At 43.7% G+C, this 27,180-nt stretch overlaps 2 protein-coding genes across 6 annotated transcripts in view; one reads left to right on the top strand and one right to left on the bottom strand.

The window, feature by feature from the left end:
• Ttll11 (tubulin tyrosine ligase like 11) overlaps nucleotides 1-26,967 on the bottom strand; it is a 233,373-nt gene extending 206,406 nt beyond the window's left edge. For all 5 annotated transcript variants that reach the window (XR_007104937.1, XR_007104938.1, XM_047524512.1 and 2 more), the window contains exon 1: nucleotides 26,391-26,967. Coding sequence is in view for 3 of the 5 variants with exons in the window: in XM_047524512.1 (XP_047380468.1) it covers nucleotides 26,391-26,840 (450 nt within the window). In the remaining 2 variants the exon portion in view is untranslated. The remainder of the gene's footprint in view (nucleotides 1-26,390) is intronic.
• Nucleotides 13,536-13,920, top strand: LOC124964362 (60S ribosomal protein L31-like). The gene is given in 3 exon segments (XM_047524516.1): nucleotides 13,536-13,638; nucleotides 13,641-13,661; nucleotides 13,664-13,920. Coding segments are annotated over 3 exon segments (372 nt in total). The 5' UTR covers nucleotides 13,536-13,544.
• Nucleotides 26,968-27,180: the final 213 nt, after the last annotated feature.

Here is a 27,180-nt window from a genome sequence, read left to right as displayed (position 1 = left end):
CCTCTGGTCACACTGTTCTACTCTCACCTTCTATGAGACCATCTATTTTAGGTTCTGCATAGGAGTGAGGTCGTGAAGTCTTTGCCTTTCTGAGCCTGGCTTATTTCTCTTTACATAATGATCTCTAGTGCCATTCCTGTTGTCCAAAATGACAGGATTTGACTTTTTATGGCTGAATAGTACTCTATTGTGTATATGTACCACATTTTCTTTATCCATCCATCAGTTAATGGACCCTTGGGTTGTCTCCCCTTCCTGGTTATTGTGAACAGGGCTGCAGTGAACTTGAGAGAGCAGATGTCTCTTCCACATGCTGATTTCATTTCCTTTGAATATATACCCAAGAGTGGGTTTCTGGATCATGTGATAGCCCTATTTTTAATATTTTGAGGAAACCCCATACTGTTTTCCATAATGTGCTGTGCTAATTTACATTCCCTCCAACAGTGTGCAGGGGTTCAGAGACTACATTTGATTGCTGCAGCTTTGAATCTGAATAAAGAGCCATCACCACTCCCTGATGCCCATCCCCCCAAAAAAGGAAAGAAATGATAACACATTCAAGAGAAAAGCAAAATTGATCTGCCTAGGGTGACCTGATTCAAGTTGGTCAAAGTCATACCCACCGTTACTCGAAGCACAAACATTGAGCCATGACTTGGAAAGGCTCTGCATTTATCTTTTGCTTTTCTGACCACAGAACCTAAAGACCTCCGCGGTGGAATGTTTATATGCACAGCCCTCCTCCAGGTGGTGAGAGAGAGATTAGGAAAGTGCATTTATTCTGGCTCCATCCCACCTCCTTTCTGTACCTTCCTATGTACTATAAGCATAGTCACGGCTCTTTATGAACTTTGGCTCTCATTCAGGCAAACATGCAGCAACTCAATGTCAGGCACCAGGGTAATTCAAAGAAGCAGAAGGCACAGTCCCTGTCTTTAGAATGGTGAACTTGTAAACAAAGCGTAATGCAAAGTAGCAAAGGTCCTAGGCAGCTGTCAAAGGGCTACAGGACCTAAGCAGAGAGTGAGTAATTCTGCTGGGGTTGAGGGGAGTGTGACTGGGCAGGAACTTGAAAGGTGAATTGAAACGTGCCCAGCCCAGAAGGCAGGAGGGTGGTCTAGCACAGCAGAGCCCATGTGCAAAGGCCTGAGGGACTGTGATTTTTAAGTTTCTCCAAAGCAGGGACATTTTGATTATCTCTATGTTGCTGGTGCCTAACCCAGTGCCAGAGAAGGACTGGGCTTAGAAAAGATGCTGGAGGAATGAACAGCGTGACCAGGAGACCTTGCTCCAGAAGGGGACCTGTGGACCCAGGGTCCACAAGACTAAAACCAATTCATAGTGTGGAGCTGTCACAGGTACAGCAGTCACGGGCACACTTGGTCATTCGTTTCTCCAGGCACGGGTTGGTAATAACTGACATATCCACCTCTGTGCAGGTGAACAGGAAGAGCTGGGAAAGAGCCACTCTACTGTTGAGAATTTTAAAAGGAATTGTCAGCAATAACAGTTCAGTGAGATGAGAGAGGGGTTTAGAGAGTGTGGGCATCTTCACCAAATTTTGGAATCTCCTTTTATTTCTGATGTTGAACTATATTGTCAAGTTTCCAATCTTCTCATTTTTTTAAAACTCCACCAGTCAAAAGCTGTGGCCAATAACTGTACGCTGGCTCCTTGGGATGAGCATTGTTATTCCTCTGTTAAGTATTTAAGCAATACCTTTCACTTCGCTTAATGAACTCAGAACAAACTGATGGATGGCCCAGCTCAGTTGGCAATGACAGCTGGTACTTCCCTGATGACCAGATAATGAGGCAAATACATTGAGTGTGTGTCACCCCAGTCAACGGACACGGTCTATTAAGGCAGAGCCAGGCCACACGTGGCGCTCGGTCAGCCTCCACCACGTGCTGGTCTATAAGCAGCACTCTGGTACCTGTTTAAACCCCTCCATGTGTCCATACTGAGATGAAACGGATGCTCTCTTGGTGCTTACTGAAGAAATTGGTCAGAAATGTTACCTTAAGAAAAGCCTGTATCGTGTTGTAAATAGTGATTAGCAGAAACAGTGCAGTATTAAGAACCAGGAGACTGAGATTCTAGTCCTAATTAATTAATTCATCCACTGGCCAAACATTAATCAAGTGCCTGACACATGCTAGCTACTGGGCTAAGTGCTGGGATACAAAACAAAACCACCACCTCCACGTTTACCGAGCATTTACTAAGCACCACACAGTTATAAAGTCACTCAACACTCTTAACAACCCTGGGGGTTATGTACTATTGTCAAATCCATCTTACAGACAAGGGAATTGAGGCACTGAGAGATAAAGTACCTGGCTTCAGTTTTCAACCTCATAAATGGTAGAGTCAGGACCCAAACCCAGCCAATCTGACTCCAGACATGATTAAGACATAGCTTCAGCCCTACAGAAGCCCAGGGCTTCTTGGAAGAATATACAGACACAGACACATGTGTATTTAACAGCTCTGTGACCCAGAGAAAAATGTCTAACCTCTCTGTATGAGTTATCTATCATTGCACAAAAATTAACACAATCTTAGTGGCTTAAAACACCACTTACTTATGGGCTCACGGTGTTTTTCAGGTCAGAGGTCCACCATTGGAATTACTGTGTCCTCTTATTCATAATCAGGTTTTCACAGGACTAAACTCAAGGTGTTGGCAGCCTGCGGTTCTTAGGTGGGCTCAGAGTCATCATCCCTGCTCACTGGTTGGCCACAGAATTCCTCTCCTTGCAGGTGTAGGACTGAGATCCTTATTTCCCCTCTGAGAGTATCAGCCAGAGAACTCACTCAGCACATAGTGAATACCCGCGGTTCCCTGCCAGAGTGACCCCCTGGCAGCTCACAATGTGGGGTCTGCTTTCTTCCAGACTAGCTGGAGTGCACCTTCCACATGTATTCTTCTGCAACTAGCCAGGGAAAACTGTACTTTCAAAGGACTCTCTGATTAGATTAGAGTCTCCCAAGGAAATCTCCCTTTTGCCATTTAATGTAACATAGTCACATTAAAGCAATCTCAGCCTGAGGCCCCACCACACCCAAAGGGGTACAGGTATACATTGTGAGCATCCTTTAGGGCCACACTTGCCGAGTTTTCATTTTCCTGGGAACAAGACTAGACTAGTGGAGAGAAACACTACTTGTACAGCCTAATAAATACATTTTCACATATTCTGCCTCATCGGAGCCTCACTGTCCAGAGTCAAGTGCTCCAGGAGAAAAAGAGCACAGACCAGGAGAGGAATCCACGACCTTCCCCTGCCGTGCTGGTAAAGCGTGGGAGAGGAAAGACTTTCACACAAGCCCTCCACTTCCAGCACGTGAGTTCCTTCCTCTGGCCCATGCTGCCTCATCCATCAGAGAGGACCAGACATGTTCTAGCGCCCGGTCCACAATCAAAGTGGAAGGGACACAGGAATCAGAGATCGTGTTTAGGATCCAGGCTCTGCCTCTCACTAGTTCGAGAGTCTTAGGCAAGTCACTTCCCCTGACAGGATCCCCGTCGTAAGATGGGGAGTCGGACCGCCTGGTCTCCAGAGGCTTTCATCCTCAAATCAGGTCAGAACCGTTGCAGCTGCACTCTGTTCCCAGCCCCACGTTCCTGTTCCCTTGGTTGAAGGAGAACTGCATAACTATGTCCTCGCCCTGTCCCTGGGGCCTGGGAAAATAACTTCCCCAGGCTGTCAGAACCAGTCGCCACAAACTTGGGGTTTTAAAAAAGAAATTTACTCTCTCAAAGTCTGGAAAGCCAGACATCCAACATCAAGGTGTTATCAGGGTCCATTCTCCCCGAGGGCTGTGAGAGAGGGTCTGGGCCATGCCTCTCTCTTGGATTCTGGGGGTTCCAGTTAGCATAGGTGTTCCTTGGCTTGTAGATTGACTCCTATCCTGGCCTCCACCATCATGTGACCTTCATCTCTCTCTCTGTCTTTTCTTTTTCTCTTTCTTGTAATGACTCTTGTCTCTGGATTTATGATGCACCCTAAATTCACTATCATCCCATGTCAAGATCCTTGATTATCTGTAAAGACCTTATTTCTAAATAACAACATCGTCACAGATACCACTTAGGACTAGGGGGTATCTTTTGAGGGGAACACAACCCAACCTCCATACATAAATTTATTAATGTATTCCATTACTGATGAAATTTAGGCAATTTTCAAATTTTCTCACTACTAAGGACACTACAATAAATATTTTCATTGTATCTCTTTGGGTGCATGGACAAGAATTTCTCTACATGTGAAATTGGGTCACAGACTATACACATTCTAGCTCCACTAAATGTTGCTAAATAAATATGTAGTATGTGTATGTGTATGCTAAACATGAGCTTCACCACTGAGCTACATTCTCCAACCTTTTTTATTTTTATTTATTTACTTATTTATTTATTTATTTATTTTGATATGGGGTTTTGGTGAATTGCCCAGACTGGCCTTGAACTTGCCATTCTCCTGATTCGGCCTCCTGAGATCGCTAAATATTTTTGCCAATTTAATGGATGTGAAATGACATGTTATTGTTGATTTAACTTGCATCCTTATGATTAGACTAGTGAGACTGAATTGTTTTCAATTGTGTGTTAGATGTTTGGGTTTCCTCCTTGAATATCTTTTTTAAATTCTAAGTCAGTAGTTATCTGTCAGGATGCTCAGGAGCTGAGAACTGGTTGAGTGCAAGCGGAGCGGAGCCTAGGAACCTGAGTGCTAAAAAGCTTGCCGGGAAACGCCGAGGACCGCGCCAGCGGGGCACGGCCATGGGGACAATCGCTGTGTTCAGTGTGGCGACCAATCTTACTGGCGCTTTGTTTCACACCCTCAGAGTGCCCTGCAGGCTTTATCACCTACAAAACTGTGAGGCTGTATTGATCAGAGGGACGCTCTCCCTCCAGCCAGGAAGAGCTGGACTCCTCTCCAACCTCTTCTGTTCGATCTTATGGGCATCGTGACGTACAGCTTAGAATTTCTGGTGTTTCTTGGTAACTGGAAATCTCAGAGACAAACCTTTGACCTTCATAAAAATTATGCAAGATATTTATATGACATATTTCTAGATATTAACTTTTCCCAGATTTTATTTTACTGTATTTGCCATTATCTCAGTCGTTCATTTACCTTGATTTTTTTAACCTAAATTTAAAAAACAAAACAAAACCCTGTAACAGTGCTAGGATTGAACCCAGGACCTTGTGCATACTAGGCAGGTACTCTATCACTAAGCTACATCCCCAGCCCATGTATATCTTTTTGAAAGCCACTTTACATATTTTTTGAAAACAAGAGAGGCATAAATACATATTAATTTTAAATTCTACCTTGTGAGGATTAAATAATAATATACAATTTATGTGAGGCCCTTCCTTTAACATTGACCTATTTTCAAGATTCACCTACAATAATATCAGTTCTATCACTAACGTTCAACTGAAAAAAAAATTACTTCAAAGATGAGCTACTCATAGCACATCAATGAAATTAATGCAAGAAAATGGGTCACATCAATTTACAAGTTGTTATCATTCAGGCACAGAAAAAATAGGATTTAAAAAATAATATTATTCATTCTTAAATCACTGTCATGAGCTCAAAAATGGTGCAAACACAATTACAAATAAGACCTGTATATAGTTTAGTGGCTTTTGAAGCAGAATTTTTAAAAACTTTGAGAAAATGTTTTTTAAAAAGCAATTTGAACTTATTGTTCTTTACAAAAGAAAAGCATGCTAATGCTTGCTGCAGTTGCCTCCGTCCTCAATTAGCTACCCTGTGTCTTGGGTAGGAGCACCAATCAACTTAGACCAATCTGACAAGGATTCTCCCGGTTTTAAAATTGAGAGCCCAGTATCCTGGAACCCCTCAGTTCTGAGCAAACCAGGACTGCCAGTCACCGTAGCCCTGGGCAGTTTCCATCTGCAAGGTTCAGGAAAAAAGCCCCTGTCAATAGTAAGTCCTTCTCCTAATCCTTAAATCTGAATGGAAGTCATACATCTGGAAGTTATTCTCAGCTGGGCAGGGAAAAAAAAAAAATTCAAATTCAGTTCACCAATCATATCGGCCCAGATTTCACAAAGGATTAGAGGAAATCTTCACAAGTCGATGTTTTTATTCTCTTCTAAAGAGTTCCAAGAATAGAGATTTTGTAACGCTACCTTTGAAAACCATTCTACAATCCGTAATCTTTTTAAAAATATTAAATTCAATCTACAGTCATATTATTTTCATTCTCAGCACCAAAGGGAACAAAGAAATCCTGAAGATATGCTGTCTACAGGAAATCAAGTAAAATTATTGGAGACCTCAAAATGGGTGCCCAGGACAAAATGAAAAGTCCATTGGAAGAGTTTTTTTTAGGTTGTGAGGGGAGAAGACTACAACATACAACCTTAGCAATACTCGGAGCTTTATAGAATGGTGGGTGAAGAAAACTGCCTTAATCTAGTCTGTTCAGTACAATGATCATAAATGAGTCATTTTAAGAGGGCAAAGACTGCTGGGCATGGTATCACATGCCAGCAACTCGGGAGGCTGAGGCAGGAGGTTCACAAGTTCAAAGCCAGCCTCAGCAAAAATGAGGCACTAAGCAACTCAGTGAGACCCTGTCTCTAAATAAAATAAAAAAGGGGCTGGGGATGTGGCTCAGGGGTCAAGTGCCCCCAAGTTCAATCCCTGGTACCACCCCCTGCCAAAAAAGAAAACAAAAACTAACATTTATCTTCTGTATGTTGTTTGCTTTCATGCTATTTTAATTCCCTAAAGCCCCGGTTGACTTAAAGATTTTACAGATGAGAAAACAGACTCAGAGTTCGTTTACATTATACTGTTCCAAGTGTTGGGTGAGCCTGATTTCATGGAGCTTAGAGTCCAATGGGGAATGACAGACCCTTAAAAACTCTTTCAAAAAGAAAAATGAGTGAGCCAACTTGCAGGGAATCAGGGAAGACTCAGAAGACAAAGAGAAGAGGCAAGATGGGGGAAAAGGAGAACAATCTCCTGTTTCTAAGCAGAAGCAATGGCACACAGAGCTCTTGAGGTACGAGCATTCAGTCATGCGCCTGAGGGACACAGCACATAAGTGGTTGGGCTGGGGTTTCAAAGCCTGTGCTTTCTGACTCCAGGACTCCTATTCCCCACTACAATAGTTGACTAGCTGTGTTTTGAATCCACAAGGACAGCCCACAAAGGGGACCCAATTCCCAGTGATGATACTCAGTGTTTCCCAAACTAGTCTGACCATAAGAACCACACCTAAAGTGGCCTGTGAGGAAAAATAAAGATTCCCCAGGTCCCACCCCTACTGGGAAATCAAATTTTAACGAATACCCCAGTGATTCTTAGATCAGACAAGTTTGGTATACACTAAATTATAGCTTCAGAAAACCTAACACATTAGGAGTTAACTTACTGGTCATTTCTAAGAACTGAGTAGAGTTCCTTGAAGTCATTTAGTCCTCCAAGAAGAAAAGGAATGGGAAAGAAACAAGAACTCTCCAGAGCTCAGTCAGCCACTTAAAAGAGCTGTGGATTTTAACCTTCCCTCATTCTGGATTAAGGACCGTCTTCTCGGTACAGGCTGTGACAGCTGTCAGAACGAGACCTCTTCCCACGTCAGAGGACTCGGGAACACATCAGTAATTTGGAATCATCCCCAATTAAGGAGTTGAGAAGAGTAACTGAAGCAGTGAGATACTAAGAAACTATGAACTCTGGCTTTTCAGCTCTGCATTTAGAATCCGAGCAGCTTGGGCTCGAATCCCAGGCCTCCCACTTACTGGACAAAGCATGGACAAGTGAATGAACCCTCCAAGCTTCCTTTGCCCCAGCTGCAAAGGGTCGGATCATACCTGCTTTGCCAGTTACTCTCAAGAATAGGAGAAATACTGGAGACGGTCGGCTGATGCTGTAAGACCTTTAGCAACTGTTTGCCAATAAATCATAAAAACACAAGTGAATGGATAGTATGATAAGAGAGGGGTTGGGCTAATATGGAACCAACAGTTAATAAAGAAATAGTGGGATTTTTAAAAAGAAATTCACAGGCACAAAGCACTAATTCTAAGCTGTATTGTGAAGAAACAGGCCCCTCTCGGTATGCTGTAGATTGAATTTCAACTGGGTTCCCTGCATATGATGTTTCAAAACAGGGCTGCAAAGGTGGGAGGGGAGCTTTTAACATGTTGATTTTTATTCATAGGAAACAGATTCCCTGGGAGCTGTAAGAACCGAGCCCAGGTTCCAGAAATGAGAACAGACTCGGATTGAGGCGACTCCAGCTCAAGGCCTAGAGGACTGGGGAGCCGGGAGCGGGGCCAGTGTGTAGGCCACATTTCTAATAATGCCGTGCAATTCCCAAAGTGCTTTAAGTGATCTTCTTTTACTAAGACAGAAAACACAGGAGGAAGAAAATTTTGATAAAAGGTGCGGATGTCGGGGGAGCTGGAGAAGGATGCAAATCCCTGAGCCAGAGTTCAGAGTCATACAGTCCCTGCTGGCCAGTGCTGCTGGTACTCAGTAAGGCCAGTGGGAGAGCTCCTAGCCAGGCCTGGCTCAGAGTGGACCCCAAACGGTCTGTTCCCTTCTCTTTCCCTTTAGGAAGAGGGCCTTGCATGTGAATAGCCTCTTTATTGTTTTATTTCCACATGGTCTGAATTTGATTTAACTCTGCATCTTCCTCCTCAATGAGGTTGAAATATATCATTGGTTGCTTAATGGCCCTTCAAGCAATCAGGCCTTTATTAAATAGCAGCGTGATGCCAGGCAACCAGGACGCCAGCAGCACACAAATCTCTCCCCACTGCATTGCTGAGGACAGCTCTCAACTGCCCCACCCTGGCCCTCTGTCTCTCTGCCCAAAAGGAGACTCAGGAGAGAGGGCATCAGTGCCTGGAGGGGACACAGGTGATGGCTGGATGCTCAAAGATGCCTCCTCTGGGTTCTCCCTGCAGAAAGGAGGACAGTGGTCCCTGGAGAGCAGAGGCACCAATGGGCCAGTTCTGTCCCAGCACAACAGGGAGGAGCACACCCTTAACCAAGACCTGAGCTTGAGTTTCAGCTTTGCCACTTTTAAACCACGTGCCTGGGCACAAGTGCTTTGGTAGTCCAGGTCTCAGTTACCTGGTCAGAGGGTTGCCTGGAGGCTCAGAAAGTGACCTGGGCCTTCTGCTGTCATTCCACGACAAGGGTCAGGAATCCTGCTTTACTGGTGTCTGCGGATTGACTCCGTCACACAGCGTCATTTCAGTGCTTCCTCTCCATCATCTGCCAGCCAGACGTCAGAGACAGGAGGAGGCAACTCTCCCTGCACTGATGAAGGGCTTCCCCACTGCGAGTTCACCATCTGACCCCTAAAGACCCCTCTTTCTCACACACACCTCTTTCTTCCAGTGGCTCTCAGTGTGCAGCGCGGACCTCTGAGTTGGCTCCCGTACCCCTCGGACTCATTCCCCATCCTCTCCCTAAACATGCTGTGCTCCAGCTGGAGGAAACTGTTGCAGCCCCCCTCCCACCCCCTTGCCACCCATGCCTGTGTCCAAGCTTGCCACCCTGCTTCCATGCCTGCTGAGCTTGACTCATCCCCTGAAGCCTGGCTCAGCCCCTCCGGCTCAGCTGGAGGCCCTCCCAGAAGAGGCCCTCTTGCATCCTGGAATCCCAGCCAGCTGCCCCTCTTCTTCCCCTTGCTACTGCATCACCATAACCACAGGCTTCGAGCTCCCTGATGGCAGGGCCCCACGGGGTGTCAGTGCTCGGCAGTGCTCAGCATGGTCCCTGGCACAAAATAAGGGCTGAGGAAATGTTTGAGGAATGAATGAAAAAAACCATATCAGCCAGTATTTACCAAAATCTGGTTATATAACAGGTCCAGCATTGTGCACTGGAGTGAGATCCGATAATAAACAACAGGCAAGACAGATGTGGCCCTTGCACTGGCTGAATGAAAAATCCAGTGGGAAAGAAAGAAAATTTAAAAAGCAGTAGCAACAAAGCTGGTCCATGCTATGAAAAGGAAGAATGAAGAGCAGCAGATAACCAAGTCGGGGAAGGCAGGAGCAGAGAGGTTCCCCAGAGAAAGCGAGGTTTAAGATGATAACACAGGCACTGAAGTTGGGGGCAGGAAGAAAGATTGACACACTCTATCTAAAAATAGCAACGCCTCTCCAGTCTGGAGCTGGGCTGTCTCACTTATCCAGAAAATAGCCAGAACCCAGAAAGAAGCTCAAAAGCTTCTAATAGCCAGAATATGTCAAAAAGACTACACCTGGTTCATCTGGGGCCTGTCATTCACACAAGCCTTTGTCGGTGCCTCCAGACTGACGTCCTGCCCTCCCCTGTCTCCCCACTAACAGGACGTTTGGCCTCCCACACTGCAGTCACTCCTTATGTCTGCTGGGGCCTCGGAGGCCACCCTGTGTGACTTCCTCGGCCATGATGTTCACATGCAGGCATTTTTGACATTTGGATTTTTTTTTTTTTTTTTTTTTTTTTTTTTTTTGAGACAGACCTCCGCTAATTGCCCAGGTTGGACTGGAACTCCTGGTCTTAAGTGCTCCTCCTGCCTCAGTCTCCCGAGTAGTTAGGATTATAGGCCTGAGCCACTACACCAAGACTAGAATACGTTAATAATTATATTTTTAACTCCCTAACAAGTTATTGCACAATATTTACATATTACCATAATGAAGTGACTTGTTAATTTAAAGTAGGAGTTCAGCAACATTCTATTTCCGTAAACAAATATCAGATTATTTTATATGTCAGTGATTTTTATTTACAATGAGAATTTTCTGGCAGATGGCAGTCGAGTGTCTTATTTTAACAAGCATATGTATTGTTCCCTTTTGACAAGTTGGATAATCAAAATACCTTGTTGATCTGATAGTAGTCTGTATTTCTAAATAGAGATCTGCTTTTAAATCTGATGGATGACTGGGGAGTATTAAAAATTTGTTTAAATTCTTCTTTGGTAATAATGCAGGGGTTAACTGTGAAGTTTCATATTACAACTCAGTCACTTCTTTGTTTGCTATACTATGACGTTTCTGAATTCCAAGTTCAAACCAAAAATACTTCATTATGATACTATGTAAATATTATTTAATAACTAATATTCATTTATCATTAGTAATCCATTGTTGTTACAATTTTATTAATGCAATGCAAATAACTTATTGACTAATATTCTTTCTTGGAGGAGGGGACATCTTTTTCTACTTCATACAAAAGGACAAGGAAGAGCCAGTACTGGCCTAGTGATGGTATCTGATGTCTTTATCCTGTGCCTTGCAGAGGTCTTGGGGCATAGTGAACATTCAACACCCATTAGTTGAAGAATAATGAAGATCTTCCAGGCCTTGGAACTTAAATATTATATATGTATGCTATATTTTCTAGAAATACTTCTGCTCATTCTATGGAGCACTATTACATAAACTTAGAGCAACAGTCCTTGGCGCCTGGCTGAAGCTTATTAAACTGTCAACACAGCAGGGACCATTGCCTCTCCCTTTGTTCCCTAGACACGGAGCACTTTTTCCAACAAGAATGCCTTAGGAGTAAGGAGTTTTCACAGCCATAACATACCATTAGAGGAACATCTTTGCGGTATACCTAGAGAGTCATAAAGTTTAGTAATTTCTGAGAAAATGTCATAAAAATCCAGGAAGAGGGTAAGGCTTTGTGTAAGTGGTCTCAGACAGAGCCTGAGACTCTTCTTAAGAAAGGAACAAGTGCACAGGCTAAAGAAAGCTATGTTCTCATGGAAAATAAACCCTGCCAAACCTAAGGCTTTCAGGGGCTTACAAACAGCTGGCTCTCTATTTCTGGCTCGAGTTTTGCAATGCCAGAGACAGGAATGAGTCTACTGCCTGGAATCCCTTTATGTCATTTCCCTTTAAAGAAAATAGTCACTTTGAAGGTGGACTTTAAAAAATCATTAGAACCATCAGCAATGCCATAGTTCAATTTAATTAGCATTTGTGAATGCATTCTCTCTGCCAGGCACTGGAAGACTCAAAGATGAATAAGACAAGCTCCCTGCTACTAAATATCTTATCATCTAGGGGAAGAGACAGACTGTCTCAATCAATAACCTTCCCCATCCATCACCATCCTGTCCCACGTGAAACCACCTTTCCTCTGAGACTTACAATATTATCCTAACTCGCCTCCCTTCCTCCACTCGTAAAGAGCCCTCTGTAATCCATTTTCCACAGGGCATCAGGGTAATCTTCTAAAAAGGCAAGTGTAATTATCTTGTTTCCTGTATATTTAGGCAATGGTCTGGGCTCTGAATGTGGTCTGGCTCCTGAATGACTGCTGGCAAGGGAAGAGTCAGACTGGAAATTCCCATATGAAGGCAGGCCCTCTGAAAGGTCATATCCTCAGTTGGTGAACAAGAAGAAAACCTGTTTCATCTTGGCCTTGACGCAGGCAAGGGGAAATAAAAGGGAAGAAAATCTCCCCTCAGAATGTCTATCTATAATACCTTCTTGACACAAATCTGGAGTCAAAATTCATACTATGCCTATAACCTAAAAAGCCTAACAACCAAAATTTTCAGTTTTAAGTGTTCCAGGTTAGTATGATCCTATAAGACATCTGCACAAGATAAAGTTCCTCACTTTAGACCCAGGCCTCAAAGACTTACTAGAGATTAAAATTACAAGGGACATGATTCTACAATCAGAATAGGTCTAACATCTACACAGAATTCCAAAAAGAGAGAAGAGGAAAAAAAAGACTGGATAAGAGGCAATACTGAGAGAAAATGAATGAGTCTTTCCAGAAGTGATAGGATACCAAAGCTCAGAAATAAGAATCCCAACAAATCCCAAGTAGAATAAACAAAAAGAAATCCTCTCCTAGAAGTGTCTTAGTGACACTAAAGACATCTAAGACAAAGAAATAACTTTTCAAAGCAGTTGGAAAAAAAAAAAAAAACTTGCAAAAGAAATGAGACTAACAGCTGACTTTATAACAGCAGAAATGGAAGTGAGAAAACAGTGGAATATCTTCAAATGTTCTAAGAACATTGAACTGTATACACAGCAACATTATTTTTCAAAAATCAGGGCAAAATATAGGTAAATTTTAACAAGTAAAAGCTGATAGCATTTCTTACAAGTAATGCCTTGCTAAAGGAACTTCTTAAAAATTTACTTCCAAAAAAAAAGAAAATTATCCTTGAAGAAAAGTCTGAGTTCTAAAATAATGAACAAAGAAAATGGTGGATATGGGTGAATCTAAAAGACACTGAGACTGCATAAAATAATAATAATGTCTAACTTTTGAAGTTGAGAAAAAATAAAATATGATAGAAGTAAAATATTGTCTAATTAAAGAAAATGAGATATGGTCAAAATGAAAAAGTACCCTAAGATCCTAGTGTTTTCAAGGACAGTATAAAAATGCTAACTTTAAACCTTATGACATTATACAAATATACCATATTTTCTAGGCTACATTTTAGAAGAAGAAAAACAGAATGTAGCTTTCCAACTTGAGCCCAGCAGAATGGCTCCTGCAAAGAAGGGTGGAGAGAAGAAAAAGGGCCGTTTTGCCATCATTGAGTTCGTGACCTGGGAATACACCATCAACATTCACAAGCACATCATGGAGTGGGGTTCAAGAAGCTGCTCCTCGGGCACTCAAAGAGATCCGGGAATTTGCCATGAAGGAGATGGGAACTCCAGATGTGCGCATCCATACCAGGCTCAACAAAACTGTCTGGGCCAAAGGAATAAGGAATGTCCCAGATCGTATCCCTGTGCAATTGTCTAGAAATCGTAATGAGGATGAAGATTTGCCAAACAAATTCTATACTTTGGTAACCTGTGTCCCTGTTACCACGTTGGAAAATATACAGACAGTCAATGTGGATGAGAACTAACTGCTGATGGTCCCATGAAGTCATAAAACTATTAAAAAAAAAAAAAAACAGAATGTATAACTCCCAGACTTGTACTGGAGAAAATGGAAAAAGAAAAAGCAAAGAAGATGTGAAATCCATAATCGTAGAGGAAAATGTCAGCCTCACTCTTCAATTAGTAAATAGATCAGACAAAAATTAAAGCCATAAAATTTACATAATGCAATTTATAAGTTAACCTAATACAAATATGTAAAATATTGCATTCAATAACTAGAGAATGTACATTCTTCTCAAGCACCCTTGGAATATTTGTAAAAATTGACCATTTATTCGGCCATGAAGCAAAAAAAAAAAAAAAGTGCAAAAAACAAAGAGAAGAGGGGGAGGAACAACAACAAGGGAGAGAGAAAGGACAGAGGGCAGGCAGGCAGGCAGGAATTTCCATAATGCAATTAAGAAATTAATAGCAAAACGATAAGTAGAAACAACCTCACGTGTTAGACATTTTTAAAAGGCAAAACTATAAATAATATAAAGGAATTTTTATGAATTTTCATGAAAATGTAAAATACACAGAACTAAAAAGTTTTGAAAAATACTATGCAACAAATCTCATGGTGCAGCAAAAGCAATACATAGAGGTGAGTTTGTAGTCTTGAATGCTTTTATTAGAAAAGCATCCAACTCAATGTCAGAAAAAGAACAACAGAATAAAACTTCCAAAGTAGAAAAAAGTAAATAATAAAGAGCAGAAAACCATGAAACAGAACAAAAGATACAATGGAGATGATCAATAAAAAATTGATTCTTAGAAAAAAGTAAAGAAATTCAGATGACTGTAAAAAACTATAAGTAATTAAGGAAGGATACTTAGCCAAGCCTGGGTTACATGTATGAGAGTCAGGGAAGACTTGTGAAAAAGTTGAACTATGAGCTGATTCTTGAAGGATGTGTAAGTGTTAGCCACGAAAGGGCGGGAGCACTCTAAGGAAAAGAAAAAACTTAAACAAAGGTAAAAAGAAATGACAGGGCATGAAGATTCAAGAGAACCACTTGGTAATGCATAAAGCACAATGCAGAGGATATGAGAAGTACGTCCAGAGAAACTTGGGGTCAAATGCCAATTTTAAAATTCTCAGGTGAGTCTTCACTATGTACCAGGCATTACAGGATAAGTACTTTATATGATTTTGTCTTTTAATGCTGGTAACAAACGACTTCATGAAGAATGATTGTACTATGCCCATTTCATAAGTAAAGAAACTGAGGCTCAGAGCAACGAGCTGACAGTTACATAGCGAATTGTTTCAAACTCCTATCTGTGCAGATTCAAAGTCCATGCCTTTCACCCACCATGCACCTCAGTATGGAAAGCTGCTTACGGAGCCTTCATAAGGAGTCTGAACTTTAGTCTTCAGGCAAATATTCACAATATGTGCCCCGCCTTGGAAAAAAAAACCTGAAACTCCTTCTAAAGAAGAAAGTCTGGAGTGCTTTTACCACTGTCGCTACTGGATGCCACTGGGGCAGGATTCCACTAGACACAGGTGTCCAGGTGTCAGTCAGTGCACCCCAACAGGCAATGCTGCGATGCAAAATCATCAGCAGGGGCCGTGAACTTGAGTCCCTGAAGCATATTCCCAGTTACTGCCAAGGAAACAAGCACGATTGAATGATGAAAACTGGATGAGGGTATCACATTTTTAACAGCTTTATTGAAATATAATTCACATACCATACAATTTGCTCATTCAAAGTATAAAATTCAATGGTTTTTAATACATTCAGAGTTGTGCTAGGAATACCACAGTCAATGGTAGGACATTTTTTATTACGCCAAAAGGAAATCCTATATCTACTAGCAGTCACTCCCCACTTCCCTCACCAATATCCTCCTGACTCCCAAACTCCAGGAACCACTCATTTATTTTGCCTAGATAGGTTCCCTATTCTGAACATTCTGTGTCAGTGAATCATTCAATATGTGGACTTCCTTTGTTTTTGTGGCACTCTACCACTGAGTCACACCCCCAGTCCTTTATGGGGTTTTACTAAGTTACCCAGGTTGGTCTTGAACTTGTGATCCTCTCGCCTCAGCCTCCTACACCATTGCGAACAAGCACGTACTACCATGACTGGCTCATGGCTGACTTCTTTCCTTTAGCATCATGTCTTCAAAGTTCATCCATGTTGTAGCATATATCAGTATTTTGTTCCTTTTTATGACCAAATAATATTCTACTGCCTGAATATACCACATCTTATTTATCCAATATGGATTGTATTTACTTTTTGGCTATTATGAATAATGCTACTATAAAATTAGTTTTATGTGGACGAATGTTTTCATTTCTCTTGGGTATAAAACTAGGAATATGTTGCTTGGATGTGGTAATGCCACATTCCGTTCATTGGTTATCACTTATTGGTACGCCTCCACAACACACACCACGAGCAGAAACCAATTAGATGAGTGTCCTCTGAAACTGACAATGCTGATTAAGGAAAAAAAAAAGAGTTGTGTGATCACAGTTTCAACATGGCTTCTGAGTAATGAAACTCTCATTGTAAAATGGTTAGATAGTGAATCTGTTGTTGTTGGAATAAACTATGACACAGTAGAACCACTCAGCAAAGTTCAAGGATGGAAACAAGAAGAACACAGCTGAGGTGCCTCACCCAACCGTGGTGGGGACCGTAACGGGTTCCATGGTGATGTGGATAAACACGAGTGACTGGGCTCCAAATATCCCACATCTGCTAGTGGCAAAAATTGGCATTGACCCTTGTTCATTTGAATAATTGATACATGTATTATAAATGCATGGATTAATCATAGATTTATGAGCAAAGACCCACTTATACATTTGTTGGATTTCAAGAGCCATCTGCTCAGCACACCTGACATCATGCGATGAGAACCCATCAGAAGGAAGACGGTTGATATTCCTGGACCTGCTACTGTCCGAGATATCAGATTTGTCATGAGCGCGACCACATGTCTCAGATGGCAAGAACAACGATGGTGTCAAAACAAGCCATGTGGGGTGAAACTGACATAATGGAGCGCTTTGTTTGAAGTGTTTTTGCTCCTTTCCACCAAAATTAATTGCTGAATAGGTCATGAAAATAACTTGCTTATTGTATAATGTATGAAACGATATGATATCTGCCTAATGTCCTATTTATAGGATGGGGTGTGTGTGTGTATAAGATACATTGCCACAGGGTTCTATTTATAGCATGATCTGTTTTTGTTCTTAATGATAATAAAGGATATATAAACTCTAGATTATTACTTCCAACCTATTTTAATGCACATCTATCAATTTTGTTGAAATATTCCTAGAATTGAAAACTCAGGGAATTAACAGGTTAAGATGGGTGGTACAGTCCCTTGGAATGATGCATGTCCTAAAAGCCAGGAGAGTTGGCCTCTAGTTCGAAGCTGTCTGTCTCTTGACACCTTTGAAGTGCAAAAGAGCTGGACCAGAACAAACGCTGACCACAGGCTTCCTGGGCCGCATGTGTTACTTATGTAATTGGAACAGGACAAGAGCCCTGTGAATACCACGATGCCCCAGATGCAGAGTAAGTGGCGGGTATACAAACCCTGACCTAACTGCACATCACTCTGACATCTGTAAAACAGAACTGATCATATCTACCATACTTAAACTGCAAAAGTCCAAATCAAATCACATAAGTGAATAGGAAAGTTCCCTATAGAATATGCAATTCCATGGAAAGGAAGACTCAGTCTCCCCACGCAACCCGTTAATTCACTAGACGTCTCAGAGCACCTGAAGGTAGAATTGAGTGTCTTTTGCCCCTTTGGGTTAACAAATCTATAATATTAAAGGACTGTTTTAGTGAATGAACAAAAAACAATTTAATTATAATGTTTATAGCTCATGTGAGGCAAAGGATTAGCTGTTAGATGTTTAAATAGCCAACAGAGGATAAATATTTACGACACATATGAAAGTACCCATAATAGTCACAAACCAATAAGAAAAAACATAAACATAAAACAAGCCAAAAGATGAATAAAGAATACCAATCATTTCACAGATGGAGAAACACAAACAACTAATAAACTTATGCAAAAGCTCAAGCTTGTTGACAACTGGAAAGAACATACTTTGCCTGTCAGTTTGGCAGAAATTTAGAAGGTTAATGGTATATAATATTAGAGACGATTTGAGAAAACAGGCACTCCCAAATACTGCTGTTGGCGATTTGATAAGAACTATCAAAATACAAAGTGCCTATTCCCTGCGACCTAGCATTCCTAGGAATTTAGCCTGCAGAAGTGTTCACACAAATACATACTTAAAATGAACGGTGATGTTTATTGTGTCACTCTTTGTAACGGCAAAGAAAAAATATGGAAACCATTTGCATCAATAGATTGTGGTGCATCCATAAAATGAACTATTAGGTAGTTATTAAAAGGAAATGGCTCTGTACATACTAACACAAAAATGACACAAAGTACTGCAAAAAGGCAGTTGCCAAACACTGTCGATGTCCTGTAACTGCAGCATTTAATAAAAAAAAATGAAATCGTATGTATTTACATTTGTATACTGTGTATCTTGTGTCTCTAAGTTTGGTCTGCATTGTGGTGGTCATTAGCACAACTCACTGAGTAGTCTGGCTCTCCTCTTCATACCCTCACCTCACAGTAGGACTGCACATCGCCAGCTCCTTTGAGGCCAGTCCCGGCCACCTAACTGGCCAATGAAATGTGAGCAGACGTGATGTGGCACCGCTGGGGAGAAGCCAGAGCGATGCATCACATGCCCTTCCCCTCAGTGACTCAGGGAAGCAGGGGTCCATGGAAGCCAAGGTGACAACAGGCCCTGTCCTCAACCCCGCCAACCCACACTGGACCCATAGCATGAGCAGGAAAGAGACTTTGTCGTATTAAACCGCTAAGCCGTGTTGTACTTCTTGTTACTCTTTCAGAAAACCGCCCGTTGTCGCTTTTTAAAATTTCCGTAAACCATAATTCTGACACAGTGAGAAATGAATCAGTCAATGAGTAGAAAGCATAGAAGCTGGCCTCTGCTAGAGTTCCAGGCAGATCACTCCAGGACTTACTTACAAGTAAACTCCACCCAGGGCAAACTGCACAGGAGATAAACAGTCCTATTCTTCCAGCTTCGTTAAGAATGAGAGGTTTTATTCAGATGACAGAGAAGCAGATGGGAGAAGAGAGGGAGCCGCTGGAAATGCCTGCCAGGACTCACAAAGCATTTATAAAATTACTAGGTAATGGTTCACAAATACCCAGGGAACAAACACGCACTAAACGGCAGCAGAGGCAGCTGTGCAGGAGAGGCACGATTCAGCAGGAGGCGGGAGAGAGGTGTCGCTCCACCTGGGAGAGAGAGGCAAGATCGTTGTTCTCTCCAGCAAAGTAACTTTTATTACTTTGTGGAGGAATCTGAGGCCTACCCCAGCTTCAGAGGAGCAACCATGAGGAAGGGGCTTCAAAACTAATTAAAGAAATAGCAAGGCTATTTGCCCACTCACACTATCCATTTTTCCATATAAAATTTAATTAATTTGTCAGAAATTCATAAGAGGGAAAGCCAAACCCACAAATATTCTTATTTTAAAGTATCAGGGGCTCTGGGCCTGGTGGTGCACGCCTGTAATCCCAGCAGCTCAGGAGTTTGAGGCACGAGCATCACGAGTTCAAAGCCAGCCTCAGCAAAAGCAAGGCACTAAGCTCATTCTAGAGATGAGGAAACTGTGGTGCAAAGAGGTAACACAACTCATACAGGATCACAAAACCACTAGGTGACAGAGCCAAGACTCAATGCCTGACTGTGCTCTTTTTAGGATCGTTGAGAGGGTTAGAAGGGAAGAGCAAAGAGATTGGCCCAGCAAATTCCCATCTCCTCCATTTCATGTCTTACAACCTAAGTTCTCCCTTGTGAAGACACCTGATCTGTTTTGTCAACCCTGAGTCCAGCTGTGATGTCACTCACACAGCTGGAATGAGTTTCCCATGGTGATGAATACAATCGTTATGCCAAAGCATGCTACAGGCCCCAGGTCCAGAATGGAGGCTTAAAAAAAGAAAATCCTTTTAGGTTTGTAGAACTTTAAAAGTATAATTGATTTTAAAAGGAAAAAGGTTAAATCAGTGCTACTTTAAAATTTTTACATCATGGTGACGTTCACCCAAAATGGAACTGGCCCTAGTCCTATAACCACTTTTATGTGTTTGGTTATCTGCTGTAGGGCAGGCGGGTGTAGCACAGTGGGAGAGCATGTTCCAGGCTCTTGGTTTAGTCCCCAACGCCACACCCACTCACACGCACGTGCACACACACATTATCGTTATATCCCAAGAGCCCAAATGTAGTCTGGAATGAGTTGGTCACAAAGTATTTGTTAAATGAGTTAAATGAGTCAAATGAGCGGGTTACATCTGTTCGTGTTAACCAGTAGCCTATATATGCAGGCTCTAAGTCTCATTAAATAAAAATAGATCATGATCACATAACCAATGTCTGAAATACCCTGTTGAAGGAAAAGAAGATTAACTGAATACCAGTGGTGCACCCCACACTGGGCTAAGGCAATGTGCTACGTTCCTCCCTTTAATCTCACAAGCATTCTGCAAGTTAAGTATCACTGTCACTCGCCCATTGTTATAGCTGGAGAAACTGAGGCTCGGGGAAGTCCTCTATTCTATCGCAATCAGTGTAGTCACACAAAAATGGTAAGGACTTTAACTCACAACTGTCTGGTTCCAAAGCCTGTGCCAAGTCCAGGATGCAACACTTCCCCTTTAGAGAAGGCACTTTAAAACGGTCAATTATTTTTACAGTATGTTCTTTTCAGGGAATAGATTAAAAAGAGAAATAAAATGTATGAGTGAATTTTTGCATTTGACTTTAGCTGATACAAAACCCGCATCTAAAACAGTACCAAAATTGAAGCACAATACAGTTTATATTTTATGACATAGAAAATAGCTGTAGGAATTACTACACCTGCTAAGACAAATTAATTTGTAGTACTTACAGGTCTTGAACACAAGCCCTTGAATTTATTGTCTTCTAAAGGACTGTTTAAGAACTTAGCATGGATGCAGGAAGCTATTACATGTATTGTTCAAATAACAGCGGTAGTGAATTGTGATTTTTGTGTTATGACAAGTTTGACTCACGAAGGAAAAATTCTGGTGGATTAGACGTGAAAATAACCTGTCTGTTGAAGGAGAATATTGATGGAGTAGGGTATAAACTGTTCTTAAATATAATGCTGTTTTCAAAAACTGGAGCATTCCAAAAGATGACTATCAAGGCAACTAGGAGGGGAGGGAACGTGAAACCACCCAAGTTTTCATTTTACACTCTTCCTTCTTCCAGAGGATTCCAAGATGATTCAACGCTGGCTTGCATTCCACGGAGGAATCGCGCAACTCACCTGGCCAAATGGCACAGGGGTCGCTTCACCTCCATGGAGGCAGCATTCCTCTGTCGTTTGAGAGGTGTGAGTCAGATGAGGGATGAGGTTAAGAAGTGGAGAGCTATTAAAAACACTGCAAAAAGGCCTTTAGAGCACAAGAGACTGCTGCTTCAGCCCTGACTCTCACCGACTTGCTGGGCCCATTATTACCTGGGAATGAAGATGGTGACGATCATGTTCATGATGACGATGACAGCATAACTCCTTGCCAGATGGATCTTAGCAAAGGATTAGCGAAGAAGGTGCTATAGGATTGTATACCTGTTACAAGCTCAGGCCCCAGACCAGTTCAGGCTCCGCCATTTGCTACCTGTGTGGCCTTGGGTTAGCCCTTTACCAGCTTTTCGCCAATCTGTTTCCTCATCTATGAACTGGAGATAAGAGGATCTGCCTCAGAGGGAGGCTGTGAGAATGAAATAACAATCCATAATGGATGCTCAATACCATTTTCAGTGAGCATCAAGCACTTAGTGCAATGCTGTGCACCTAACAGATTCCTAATATTACACAAATGATAAGTAGGATGATACAGTATGTGTGCATGCTCTGAAGAAAGGCCAAGTCAGTTCCAGAATACAACACATGATTTGGAGTCTCTGAAACAAAGAACTCATACCATGATTGACCTCAGGATAGGGGCTTATGCAAACTGTCAACAAAGGTCCCGCTATCAAATCTCTCAGAGCCCTCATTCATATAAGCTGGTGTCCATGGCACCACTGTGCACACACAACCTAATCTCCAAGGAGGGCAGCTCACAGCAACAGGGCATCTATTCTCTAGGGTGTCTCTGCAGGGCATGGGGAGAGGCGTGCATGGTCAAAAGAGGACCACACAATTCCACAAGCAGGCAGCCTGTACTAGGAATCAGGAGCCATCCCTCTTTCTCTTGTTGCACTTTTAGTGGTGACACAGGACTTTGCTATTCAAAAGTAACTTTTTTCTTATCTACAAGTTTAGCATCTGTGAATTTTCCCTTTGAGGAATGAATATAGCACCGTGAGCACAGCTGAATTAGATCTGTCCAGAATGAGTCGTCAGAGGGTTGGCATGGTTCATCTGGGGTGGAAGGAGAGTGGGCAAGGGAAGCTGGGTCTATATATGGCAGTGATCTGTGAGCAAACGCAGTCAGCAGCATTCCTGACTTCTTGGCGTGGCCGCCATCGTGCTCTGAGATCTGGCTTCTTAGTCTCTCCACTCTCCACGTGCTCCCTAAGCTGCTGAGCAACCCATTCTGCATCAAAAACCTGGTCCAAACTCCTGACTTTGTTCCCACTCTACTCTGTATGGGAAGCCCTTTGTCCATTCAACCTCCAGAAGGGACTATCATTGTCTGTATGCCGGTGTGTCCCTCTACATTGGGAGCTCCTGGAGGACGAGGACTGTATCCTGTATCTGTGGTCCCTCATCGGGGCTCTGCAGACAGAGAGCCAGCAGGGAGTAGTGGGAAGAGCACAGGACTGAAGCCTGGGTCCAAATGCAATACCTGTTTCAAATGCCAGCTCTGCCCTCACTAGTTGTACCACCTTGGATAAGTTAACCTCTATGAACCTCAATTTTCTCATCTGTAAAATGGACACAATAAGGCACTTAACTTTATTGGGTTGTGGAAGAATCAAGTAATTGTCTACATGTAGAGCACTGAAAACAGCACCTAACAGACAGTAAGAGGTATATAAAGGTTCAGCATAGTGTTAGTCATTGTTGTTTGATATATACAGAATACAGAAAATTAAAAGCAGAAGGGAGGATGTGCCCAGACTTCTGAATTCACATGCTTGCTCAGTGTCCCTTGTTGAGTGGACCATGTTGTACAGCTACACAACCACAGAAGGAGATGAAGCTTGCACTGTTAGTGTTCGCGATTTTATTTCTTACCTGGGCTACGCACCCAGCTCCACCAAAGCCAGCCGCGGGGCGTCCCGAGCCCTGCAACCGCAGCACAGCATGACAGATAGGGAATCCTACTGCTCCATTCCTGGAACACCAGCCCCAAGTAGAAGTTCTTGCTCCAAGAACATCAGTGCTGGGATTGGAGATGATCATGCCCAACATGATCCCCACAACATACAGGGAGACCGTGGCCTGGGGAGGTGGTGTGTTTCCACTTTGTTAGCACCGGGTTTACGATGTTTCTTGTCATGTGGTCAACCTTGTAATGGGTACTAAGAATACCATGTATTTGTTTATAAAGTTGGAAGGAGCTTCAAAGTTCATCTAGTCTGGCACTTCTCAAACTCCCCATTCTAAGGAATCAGATGACACAAGAACTCGGTTGCAAGGATTCTGTTCAATGGATGAATATTTTTGAACACCTATGATGTGCTATGCATTGGGGACACAAGTCAGACACCTCCTCTGCTCTCAGGACCTCACAGACTAATGGGAAAGAGTGCAATCACAAATCTAGTAGTAAAATATTATTGCAGAGAGTGAATTTTGTTCAAATATGCTAGAATAAGCATCCTCTGCCTACGTAAAATATCTTTCTGAGTGGGAGAAGGTAGGCCTCGGTGGAGGGGGCACAGGGAAGGCTCTGGAAACTGCCATCCCCCTCCTGGGCTCATATAGGGTAACACTGTCATTATGAGGCTGGCAACCACTAAACTTGCTCTACCCACTTCTATTAAATAGATAAGTAAATTGAGGCCTTAAGAGTTTAACTCACCTGCCCAAGGTAGCAAAGCTGGTGGATGGAAGAACCTTAAAATTCTACAGTGGTTTACACAGGCTTCCTTCCAAGAAAAGGTCCAAGTCCCATAGCATCTGGCCCCTGCTTACTTCTGCAGCCTCATCATTCACCATTCCAATTCCCACCCAATGACCCGTCCAGATGCAACTCTGTGCCAAGTCCCAAATGTACCTCTGCTTTGCCTGTGCCACGCTCTCCACCAGAGACCCCAAGTTCACAGCCCTAAATAACTCCAGCCTCAGCTGGGGTGAATCTTGTCCAGGGAGCCCCTCCGGAGGTGGCCTCCTCTGCCTCGCACAGTACTGACACCTTCACATAGAGAGAAACACTCATCACATAATGTATTCATCCATTCAACAAACATTTATTGAGCAACTTCCATGTGCCAAGCACCTGCATGTACAGCAGCAAACAGAACAAAGCCCCTGCCCTCATGGAGCTTACATTCTGGTGAGGGAAACAGACAATCAACAAATAATACATAATACAATGTCAGGCAGGGTTCAGTGCTATGAGAAAATAAACAAGAGCAAGGGCTGGAGACTGTTGGGGTCATCGTCCAGGACAGCCTCACTAAGGAGGTGGTGCTGGATCAGAGGTCTGAAGGAGTGACAGAGTAAGCTGTGCGAATAAGGGGAACCAGCATTTCAGGAAGCAGCAACAATGGCCCTGTGATTGTTGCAATTATTTCCTTATCTGTGTTTTATTCCCCCACTAAACTATAAGGTCCTTGAGGGCAAGGGTTATATGTTAAGTATGACTCCCAGGGCCAGCACGGAGCTTAGCACTGCATTGTGGGCATTTACAGGGTGAACAAATAAACCTGGGCTGTGTTGGCTGAGCCCATCTGGCCTAATGAACAGATCTAGCCCATTTTGTCTCTCTCTCTTCCACAGAACTAAGCTAAATAAAGGCCCTGCTTGGACCAATCTGCCTAACCTGATTCTGTGGCCGGGTTTCTGTCACTGGATTCACTCTTGATTAGGTCCATGGCCCTGACGAGTTCAGTTTTACCTTTCTGACCCTCATAACTCTGACCTGGACCTGGGACCTTGCCTAGAAACCCAGATATTCTCAAACTGGGAATTCTCAAACTGTCTTTACTTTCCCCAGGTTTCCTAGGCATAAAAGTCCTCTCCTAAATGCATGTCCCAAGGTTTAGGGCACGTACACCTGCAGTCAGATCTGCCCAGTGATGACCCGCACCTACCTGAAAGTCTCCCCTGTCTGATAGTTGACTTTCTTCCAAACCAAATGAGTCTTTCCTACTGAGACATCCACCCTCTTGACCATATCAGTCCTCTCTGTGGCCATCTCTCTGCAGGCTCCAACTTCATAAAACCATTACTGAAAGTCTACCACAGTCAAGGCACAAGGCTAAGTACCTAAGTCTTTGTGTTGCCTACTGCAAACCCATTAACCTGTTAAGTAGACCCTTTGGTTTAAGTCTTCAGGTTCAACTCTCCTAAATCAAAATACTAACACTCCTGAATACACATTACATAGCCTATATGATTCAAATAAAGACAAATGGCTTTATTCAATCAGCCAAATCCAACAGAAAATTCTGGAAGTCATTGGTGCTTCACCCCAAACCCCAACAGGTCTATAATGGGTTCAAGGATGAGTAATGTCTCTTTAGTCATCCTTTCAACCACCACTTACTGACACCTACCATATGGCAAGCTCTGAATCATGAAACACAGGGCCTGCTCTGATGACAGTGGCGGTGACCGTGATGGTGGTAAAGAAAAGAAGGTGTTAGAAGTTACCATTTATAAGACACTTGTGTGCTACACAGTAGGCAGGAAGTCTTCCAGTATTAACAAAACAAAGAGATTGGTATCATTGGCCTCACTTAACACAGAAGGTAATGGTCTAAAGAGGAACGTCAACTTGCTCAAAATCACACAACTAAGTAACAGGGTGTAATGAGACCCCAGGTCTTTCTGCTTTGAGACTACAAACTGTTTGCCAAGCCCAACACCCGCACAGTAAGGGTTAAGCAAATGAAAGAGAGAGGGCCCTGACCCCAGACTTATAAACGAGTATCACAGCATGAGGAGGTCAGTGCTGACGTCTGGACACATAAAGGGCTGTAGGTGAGCCAAAGGAGGGAGTGGCTAACTTGACCTGGAGGAACTGACTTTGGGGCTCGGCCTTGAAGGATGAGCAGGTTCCCAGAGTGGCGCGCGGCAGGTGCTCAGCCCTGGCCCGCCGACCTGGCCTGGGCCATGCCGGGTCCTCTGCAGACGTCCTGTCCACCCCCCTGTGCCCACGCGGCGGGGCCGGGCCTCACCTCCTTCCACTTGAGCTGGCGGATGCTGATCTTCAAGGCGTCCAGGGAGGTCCTGGCCTTGGAGCTGTCCACGGTGACGGGCCGCTGCGAGCCATGCTCGTCTGAACGGCGAACGCCGCTCCGCTTGCAGCTTGGGCCCTTGCTCCTGGGCTTCCCGTGCGGACAGAGGTCCCGCGCCGGCTTCGGCTGGTGCGCGTGCAGCGCGGGCGGCATCCGCGGAAGGACGAGGGCATCCCCCTCCTCGGCCGCGCAGGGCTGCTCCGGGCCGGGGGCCGGAGCCGAGGGCTGCTCCTCGCCGGCCTTGCGCTCCGGCTCCCCCGCCGCGCCCGCGTCCACGCCGATCTGCTCGGCTGTCGCCTGTGCTTTGGCCTCCGCCTCCGCTTTGGCCGCGGCTACCGCCTCCACCTCCCACTGGACCGCCAGCTCCCTCTCAGAGCTGCCTCGCCGCATGGCGCTCACGGTCGGTGCCGGTGCCAATGCCACCGCCGCCGCCGCCGCTCTGCCGCCCCAGCCCGCGACCAAGCTGCCGCCGCTGCCTCTACTGCAGCCGCTGCCACCCGCTCCCCGCCCGAGCCCGTTGCCATGATCGCTCAGGCTCAGGTTGACAAGAGCAGTCACCGCCTCCCGACGGGACCCGGGAAGGGACAATCGCCGACCAGGCCCCAGCGACCTCATAGGCGAGGCTGCACACGTGACCAGGCCTGTCACAGAGGCGTCGGCGGCCATCTTGGAAAAGGGCAACGAGCTGCCCCGGAGAACCCGCTAGGTTTCTGAGCGTTCAGAGCAGAGG

This window comes from Sciurus carolinensis, chromosome 14, assembly GCF_902686445.1.
Source record: "Sciurus carolinensis chromosome 14, mSciCar1.2, whole genome shotgun sequence".
NCBI classification, from domain to species: Eukaryota; Metazoa; Chordata; class Mammalia; order Rodentia; family Sciuridae; genus Sciurus; species Sciurus carolinensis.
The sequence above is the reverse complement of the archived record's forward strand: the minus strand, read 5'-3'. Positions and strand labels throughout refer to the sequence as shown.